An 8317-nucleotide genomic window follows, 5' to 3' on the forward strand; every position below is an offset into this window, starting at 1 on the left:
CTGACATGTGCACTGTGAGTGTATTAATAAAAACTCACAGAAGGCTGAAGTCACCACACAGAGCAGACTGTGTGAAACAAATCAACAGTGTCCAAATAAAGTGAATGATTAAACTCTGAATGGAACATTTAAATGAAAAAAAAAAACTTTACAAAAGAGGAAGTGATGTCACAGACGTCACAGAGCAGTGTGATGTTGACTCATGTCATTGCATGCTGACCTTTGATGACTTTAGCTCCTGTGCCGTTTAAACCATTAACTATGAAATAATCACCAGAAAATAAAAAAAATTATTGAATGTTTATTGAACCTTCTGACGAAACATAAAAAACAGAACTTAAAAATGTAACATTCATTTGCATATGTGAGTTTTAATTTGTATCACATTTGCTGCATCCAGCAGGTTATTATGTAAAATGACATTGACGATGTAGAAGTGTGAAAAACTCACGCATCAAATATGAGACACTTGGAGTTAAAGTTATTATTTTGCTTTTCTTCAATCTGCTATTTGCTGACATGTTCAAATAATTTGTTGGTTAGTAAAGAAACAAGTTGATAAATAATGAAGTGAGATTAGGACACAGTTTGGTGCTTTCTGTCATCAAACAGGGCTGAGGAGGAAAACCAGCTCAGAGAGTTTGAAGGTTCTTCAATGACACAGTAGAAGAAGAGCTGTGAGGCCACAGTAAAGTTTCAGAACTGAACTAACTCTGTCGGAGCTTCCACAAACACTGATCAACACACTTATTAAACCTCCTGTCATCTAACCCTCGTTTTTGCTGAGTTCTCTTCCTGTTTTACCTTTTGGAATCTGAATTTGTTTTTTATAAATCCAAATTTGAGCCGACACACTGGACATCTCAAAAAAACTCAAAAACACAAAGTTCCTCTTCAGGGATGAAAGTAAAAAACTGTCATTTGGAATCTTAATGGAATACAATCTGGTTTAATTTTATCGTTTTATCCATGGAACTGAAAATTCATGGATCTGAGCATTGAAATATCATTTTTTTAAAGAGGTCGTGCACACTGCTGGATTGACTGTATTTAGTTAGCCGTGGCAGAAACCTGGGATTGGTAATAAATATGATAATCTCCTAAAACTACATGGCTTTTTTTCTCCTGCTGATTAAAATAAAACCTTAACAAAGCTGAAGAACTCAAAGTGCATCAACCGTTTCTTTCACCATCATTCTGTAAAACGCCGGCGAACGCTCCCAGTGTTTGATACCATATATCCCAGTGTGCCCTGAGAAATGATCAGGTGTGCCGTGGACGATTATCTGGTTCCACCTGATTAGTCCTCGAAGTAATCGAGTAACGGGTGGAACAATTACATTCTCTTCCACTAGAGGGCAGTACAACTACCAGCTCTATTTAAATGAGTTGCCAACTGGCAGTAAAACAATCGGACCTGGTCCTGGAGAAAACTCAGATGCAGATGAAGGTCCTAGCAGGAGTAGTGGTCAGAAGAAAGTAAAACAGGTACACTGGGGACAAACCGAGCCGATACCACTGTACCTGGTGTGCAGGGAAAAACTATCAATATACTTTCTGTGATATTTTTGTTGGTGGTGTGATTTTTCTAATGTGAACTATGTGCCGTGGCTCCCAAAGGTTGGGAATCAGTGGTAAATAAATGAAATGCAGTAAATAACTTGAGAGAGGTGCACAGAGATTTCAATGTTTGAAGATGCTAACAATGTCAAACAAAGCTTTCATCCAATAATTCAGTAATTCATCAGTAGTTTGAGGGTTATTGATCGATCAGTGAACAGATCAGGTTCTGATTGAGAAACTCAGAGTGAGGACTTCAGAGTTTTCAGCTTTAGAAACATTTAATTCTATCAGAGGATCCATCCGCTCAAACATAATGCTCAGTGGTGTCATCATGCTCATCAACATCCAATGGCATCTCCATGGAGACAGCATGTTTGTTACCTGTGGGCAGAGTGGAGAAATCAGGACAGTGCTGACGTGATCAAAGTGTTTCTGTGAGTATCTGCCTGAGTTTGTACCTGAGCTCCTGCTGCAGCAGATGGACAGGAGCAGGATGGTGCAGATGCAGGACGGGCAGAAGGCCAACAGGTGGCAGATGACTCTGATCCAAGACACAGAGGGCGAAGAAGGGGAGGAAGAGTTGGTGAGAGGAGGAAGAGTGGACAGAGAAGAACTGGCCTCAGAAACTGGAGGTGGAGGGACGGACTTTCTGAGAGTAGTTATAGGAGACCCTGCAGGAGACATGATGAAACAGGTTAATGAGTCAGCTCAGCAGGTCAGGTCTTTAAACACAGAGTTATGTCAGTGTTCTGACCTCGGACCCTCAGAAAGCTCTGAGGAGATGATCCAAATGTGTTAGAAGCGCACCAGTAGAGACCTTCATCAGAGTGCCTGACATTAGGGATAACGTGTTCTGCTTTAGACCCAAGGAGACGTCCATTCATGAAGAAAAAAGATGGAACTGTTTCACCACTCTTCTTCTTGCATTGCAGAGTAACATCACTTCCTGGTCTCACAGGAAGTGCAGGGATCTCCAGGATCACACCTTTTTCTGAATAGCAGATAATCAGAGACAGACTTCCACCATCAGATTGGAGACACACAGAGACAGAGACACAGCTGGAACATCTCACTGTACCTGAAACACTGATGGACACTTCATCGCTCTGCTGTCCAGATGAGCTTTCACACCAGAAGGTTCCACCGTAGGACGAGTTACGATCCAAAACACACAAACTTCCACTCATCTCAGCTGCTCCACAGTCCTCAGTGGGTCCTCCGCTGGTCATCTTCACTGTCCATCCATCAGCTGTCTGTCCATCATCAACACAACTCAGAGACACTGAAGATCCACTGAAGACCTGCTGAAGGTTTGGACTGACAGACAGAGACACTGGAGGACAGACAGACAGATAATCACCACCAAAGAGGAGAGGACCAGCGTCACGATGATCATCAAACTTCACACCGACCTGCATCAAAACCAGAATCCAAATGTGCAGCCAGCTCACATGGGCATGGTTGCCATGGTAATTTGAATTTGACAGGATGCAGACCAATTAACTCTTTACTTGGCATGACTGACTACAACTGATAGGTGGGGGATGGCAACTATGGAGATGCCAGGGGAAAAAGAAGAAACCCAAAGAGTAGGTTCATGGATGTCTTGAAGGAGGATGTGCAGAGGGTTGGTGTGACCGAGGAGGATGCTGGGATAGGATGAGATGGAGGCAGATGACCTCCTGTGGAACCAGCTAAAGCAGCAGCCAATAGAAGACGAAGAGGACGACACATGAAGAAGACTGCCACTTATTTCAAAGTTCTCATCCAGAAATTTGGCTTGCCCTCTAAGGAACATCCTTGAAACCTGGGAGACCTACAAAACGTTTACCCTGAATTTCAGGGAGAGGTGGACCACCATCATATCCCTTTATAAATAAGGATAACAAAGAATCCACTTAAGGAAAAACTTTTATTTCTATCTTCTTTGTCTATTTAGTTGGCAAAACTGAATTTCTGTTGAGGTGATGTTGTTTTCACATACTGCTGTTTAGTATTTGGTTTGTTCTGAATAAATATCCATGTAGCTTGCCATCACCAGTGTGTGAATGTAATGGGTGGATGACTGGATATGTAAAGCGCTTTGGGGTCCTTAGGGACTAGTAAAGCGCTATATAAATACAGGCCATTTACCATCCATTTATTTCACAGTGAACCAATGAGGATGCTTACACCAGCTGTCAGTGATCAAAAAACCAGGGCACATCATGGACAGGTTGGCAGTCCATAACAGAGACATCACTGTCAGTTAATCTAACAAGACTCAAACTCTTGACCTTCGTGGTGTTTGGTGATGATGCCAAACCTCCACGACCATGCCAACTGTCAGAATACCATTCTGCTTAGTGTGTGTATTAGTTAGAGTGTGTATTAGTTAGTGTGTGTATTAGTTAGTGCTGTATAAGGCAGGGTGCTGGAAAGGAGAGTCCGTCCACTAGTCGACCCATTGCTATGGATCATTAGATCCTCATAAAACCGTTACAAGACCTTGGTCCTCATAGCTGGCAATAAGTGGAACTCGTTCCCAGTGGGTGTTGGACTCTGCCAGGGCTGCCCTTTGTCACAGATTCTGTTGGTTTGGGAATCTGACCAGGATGCCTCCAGAGCATCTCCTGGGTGTTCCTGGCATGTCCACATCTCACCCAGGAACACTTTACTACTGTTTCCATTGTTTCTCCTGCCACTTGGTGTGATTTTCTGAAAACATGAAATTTCATTTCATCTATATGCTGATGATTGCCAGCTTGATCTACCTTTCAATCACTCTGATAGCTCATCGATTGGACTCCTGCTTGATTGTCTTAGCAAAGTTAAATCATGGATTTAAATGTTTTACATTTTTATGAACAAACAGTGGAAGCAATTTTATTCAGTCCCAATCGTTCTTCTGGTATCCCAAATGTTCACTTTGCTGCTCTGAGCCCTCGCTTGAAGAGCTCTGTTACTAATCTTGGGGTAAAAATCGACACTGCACTTAGTTTTGATGGCCACATAAATGGGGTGGTGAAATCTTCATTCTATCACGTCAGATCGAAGCTAAAGCCCTTTCTGTCCAGGCATGAACTTGGAAACTGTGATCCATGCTTTGTCACCTCTCGCTTCGAATACTCCAACTCCCTTTTAATGGGGGTTGGCCAAGCCACTCTGTCATGCCTGCAACTGGTGCAGCACGGTTTTTACCTCATTTAGTTCAAAATATAGTGAGAATTGTACCAACACACATACAGTATGGCTCAGTTAACCAGAGATGGAACTAAAGTGTGTCAATAAAAATAACCTCTGTGGCCATTAATGTTTCGACAGTTAGTATTAAAGACTATAAATCTGTAAATCATCAATTATAACTGTCAAAAATGTGTATGTGTCATCAGCATAAGAGTGGAAGAGCTTTGTTTAAGAACTTTTAAAGACCATTAAAAATCAGTGCAATCAGTACGTAGTTTTGAGGCACAGGCAGATTTTAAAGGACCACACATGCCTCTGACACATCGTCAGATATTCGTATTCTGAGTTTGAGTCAAAGCTAAATGTAAATAAAATAACTTAATTTTTTCTTTTGCAATTATTGTGCAAATGTATTCTAAATCAGCAAAGAATCAGTCTGCAGGAAATTGTTCTCTGACAGCCACACCTTGGAGAAAACTCATTTCCGTCGTTTGCATCCACAATCTTATTCTTTCGGTCAAAGTCAGAGTTTGTGAGAATGGGTGAGGGTAGGGATGCAGATTGACTGATAAATCAACGGCTCTCTCTTCACCATGACGGACCGGCATCTGTCAGCATCTGCATCACTGCAGTCGCACTAATTCATGCAGGAAAGTTTCTTTATTTTTGTGTCTGAGAATTTTATGTTTAATGTACAGTACGATTCAGTCACTATGTGTCTTTTGCAATGTGATATTTTTATTAAGTATCTTGAAAAGTATTTGATATATGAAGTTAAAAATCCTTATTTAAGGTCCGTGTTATGTGACAGGGAATGACTGACCGTGCCTGCGTAAACTTATTAACAAAATGTTTGCTAATTTTAATCATCTCTGTCTTAACACTGTTGATATTTATAAATTTGGACTTTTTCCTACAAACCATTTATTATACGTACGTCATAATACAAAAAGTAAAAGCCAGGATGTTTTATGCTTAACCCTTATTACCAAAAATATCAGATTATATTGTGAATAAGGGTGGATGTGTTGTTCTTTAATGCATCTGTGAACCATCCTGATACGTGGAAACAAGGGTGATGACAGACGGATATTTACTCTGGTAAATTATCCACAAAATCTACAACTTAGTGTAAGTCTGTGACTACAGGGTCAATGAGGGACCTCTTCAAAGGGCTTTCCTTAAGATTAAGACCGGCGAACAGTTTATTTTAAAGACTTTAAGCAGTAAAAATGTATTAATGGAAAAAGTACAGCTGGTGGAGAACATTGTGCATATTGTGCATTCACAACCAATGAAAAAGGCCATATTTAAAAAGATTTATAACTTATATGAAGAATTAGAATTTTACGGCACTTCCAAAAGAATGAATAACTCCGTAAAAATGAGTCATGTTGGAAACATGTAACTGCTCTGTATTACATGTAACTGCTCTGTATTACATGTAACTGCTCTGTATTACATGTAACTGCTCTGTATTACATGTAACTGAGTGGGATTACTGCTGTTAGACAAACATTTAGTATTGGCTCAGTTTATATGAAACGCACTCTGTTCTGTCACAGAGATCTGAATACTGGGAATGACTGCAGACTGTCTCCTGAAATCATAAATATAAACTTAGAAAAGACTCACCTGCAGAAACAGTCGGTGCAGACAGCAGCAGCACACACACACCTGCAACAGGAGGGCAGAGGTCACTGAGGGTCAGAGGTCAATGAAAGCTCAGTTCCGAAATGATGCTGTTTTAGGATTTTTATGTTCCTCGACTGAAGGAAAACCAGAACCAAGAACCTCATCCCGACTCTGAGCAGAACAGGTACTGAGCTCATGTACCTGCAGATACTCAGGTGATACATCAGTGGAAGCGTCCCTGATGCACTCATGCAGACGTGCTGTCTGAGTGCGTGTTGGATGAAGCTGTAAGGATGTTCACTCACCCCGGAGCAGACAGACGGACGCAGTCTTCATGTCTGAGTGACTGAGAGTCTGAAGCCTGAGCAGCAGAGACGCTTTCAGCTTCATCACTTCCCTGTTACACACTCAACACTTCCCTCTGCTCCACGCTTTCACTACTCGTCTGACTGAGCTCAGTCAGAACGCACCTGCACAAAATCAGGCATCAAGTGAAGAATCCCTCTGTTACACCAACATCACAAGTTCATTATTAAATTATCTTTTTTCCATGTAATCCTGCATCTTAATCATAACAAGTGACCTCCTCCTGGTGTGTGAGTACAGATCCTGTCTGCCAAATGGAGACATTATTCAACGTTATTGACACAGGACCAAATCACAACAACAGTTGCCTCAAGGTGCTTTATATTGTAAGGTAGCTCCTACAGTAATACATACAGAGAAAACCCAACAATCATATGACCCCCTATGAGCAGCACTTTGGTGACAGTGGGAACAAAAAGCTCCATTTTAACAGGAAGAAACCTCCAGCAGAACCAGGCTCGGGGAGGGGCGGCCACGACCGGTTGGGGTGAGATCACACTTTAAAGTGTCACTAGTCCATCATAAATCATGCTGACAGCGTCACAGATCTGAAGAGAAACCTACAAAACAGCAGCATGTGGCCTCACCTGTGCTTCATCATAGCCACAGTCAGAGACAGGATCACTGAATCAGCAGAAATGTCTGGAAACTCACCTTAATCCTGAACATTTCCACCTTTAACGCCACCATCGCCCTGAACTGGGCTGGAATATTAACGGGGATAAAATAAAAACCTACAATAACCTGGTTGCATTCAGGTGAAGACCCCTAAAGGTGTTTCTCAAACTCTGCAGAAGCACCTTCAGATTTTTGCCAATGTTGTTTGCAGGAACATTGCAGCTCTATGAGCGCCCTCGCCTCTGTCAGTGCGCCCCAGGGCAGCTGTGGCTACAATGTAGCTGCCATCGCCAGTGTGTGAATGTGTGTGTGACTGAATGTAGTGTGAAGCGCTTTGGGGTCCTATGGACTAGACAAGCGCTATACAAATGCAGGCCATTTACCATTTACCTCATCAGGTCACCCCACAGATTTCAGATGGATCATCTAAAACTGTTTCCTGCTTTTGTTTATGTGGATGTCTGCTCTGGGTCACTGTTGGACTGACAGGTTAGCTGAAGGTGTTCAGATATTCATTGTGGATTTAAATATATGCCCATTTGCTCTGCAGCGTCAGACTTTGGTCCTGCACAGTGCTGCGACTCTCAGTTTGTGTTTTTATCCTGCACGTCTCTACATGATGCTCCTGAAACTGTTTCTGTTTCTTTTCCTGCTTCATCTTTTTCCTTAAAAGGTGTCGGGATGGCGAGCCGTGACTGATGATGGGAAGTGATGAACTTTCAGTCTGTGTTGGTCGGGTCTGATTTAGAGGCGGGTGGATTGATCCAGATATAAATTGTAGTCGATCAATGCTTTGTTTCTGTGTTCAATATGTAGCCCACAGAATTGTGTTGCTTTTGATTGTGATGGGGGGAACATGAAGTATGTAAAATGTGAGTGTTTGTGTGCTGAGCCTCTTTTGTTTACAGCCTGTAACACATTTAGGCAGGAAGCTTACTGGTATGTTTGACTGTGTTACTCATTACTGTGG

General features: G+C 41.9%; 1 protein-coding gene across 1 annotated transcript; it reads right to left on the bottom strand.

Moving 5' to 3' along the window:
- Positions 1 to 281: 281 nt before the first annotated feature.
- Positions 282 to 6753, bottom strand: LOC146712143 (uncharacterized). The gene is made up of 6 exons (XM_085441828.1): positions 6669 to 6753; positions 6364 to 6405; positions 2642 to 2896; positions 2318 to 2554; positions 2022 to 2234; positions 282 to 1944 (listed from the first exon to the last, which is right to left on the bottom strand). Exons 1-6 carry the CDS (start codon positions 6751 to 6753, stop codon positions 1868 to 1870), a joined length of 909 nt encoding a protein of 302 aa, XP_085297954.1. The 3' UTR covers positions 282 to 1867.
- Between the last annotated feature and the right edge of the window lie 1564 nt (positions 6754 to 8317).

This window comes from Copadichromis virginalis, linkage group LG3 (genome assembly GCF_057382275.1).
Source record: "Copadichromis virginalis isolate Kocher_CV1m ecotype Utaka linkage group LG3, C_Virginalis_male_GT1.1, whole genome shotgun sequence".
Lineage (NCBI taxonomy): Eukaryota > Metazoa > Chordata > Actinopteri > Cichliformes > Cichlidae > Copadichromis > Copadichromis virginalis.

What these genes read in the sequence shown, in the direction of transcription:
- LOC146712143 (XM_085441828.1), bottom strand. Translation starts at nt 6,753, where the DNA reads ATGAAGCTGAAAGCGTCTCTGCTGCTCAGGCTTCAGACTCTCAGTCAC. An exon ending in GTCCGTCTGTCTGCTCCGGG is followed by an intron (nt 6,406 to 6,668) that starts GTGAGTGAACAT and finishes CTCCTGTTGCAG; the next exon opens with GTGTGTGTGTGCTGCTGCTG. An exon ending in AGTGTCCATCAGTGTTTCAG is followed by an intron (nt 2,555 to 2,641) that starts GTACAGTGAGAT and finishes TCTGCTATTCAG; the next exon opens with AAAAAGGTGTGATCCTGGAG.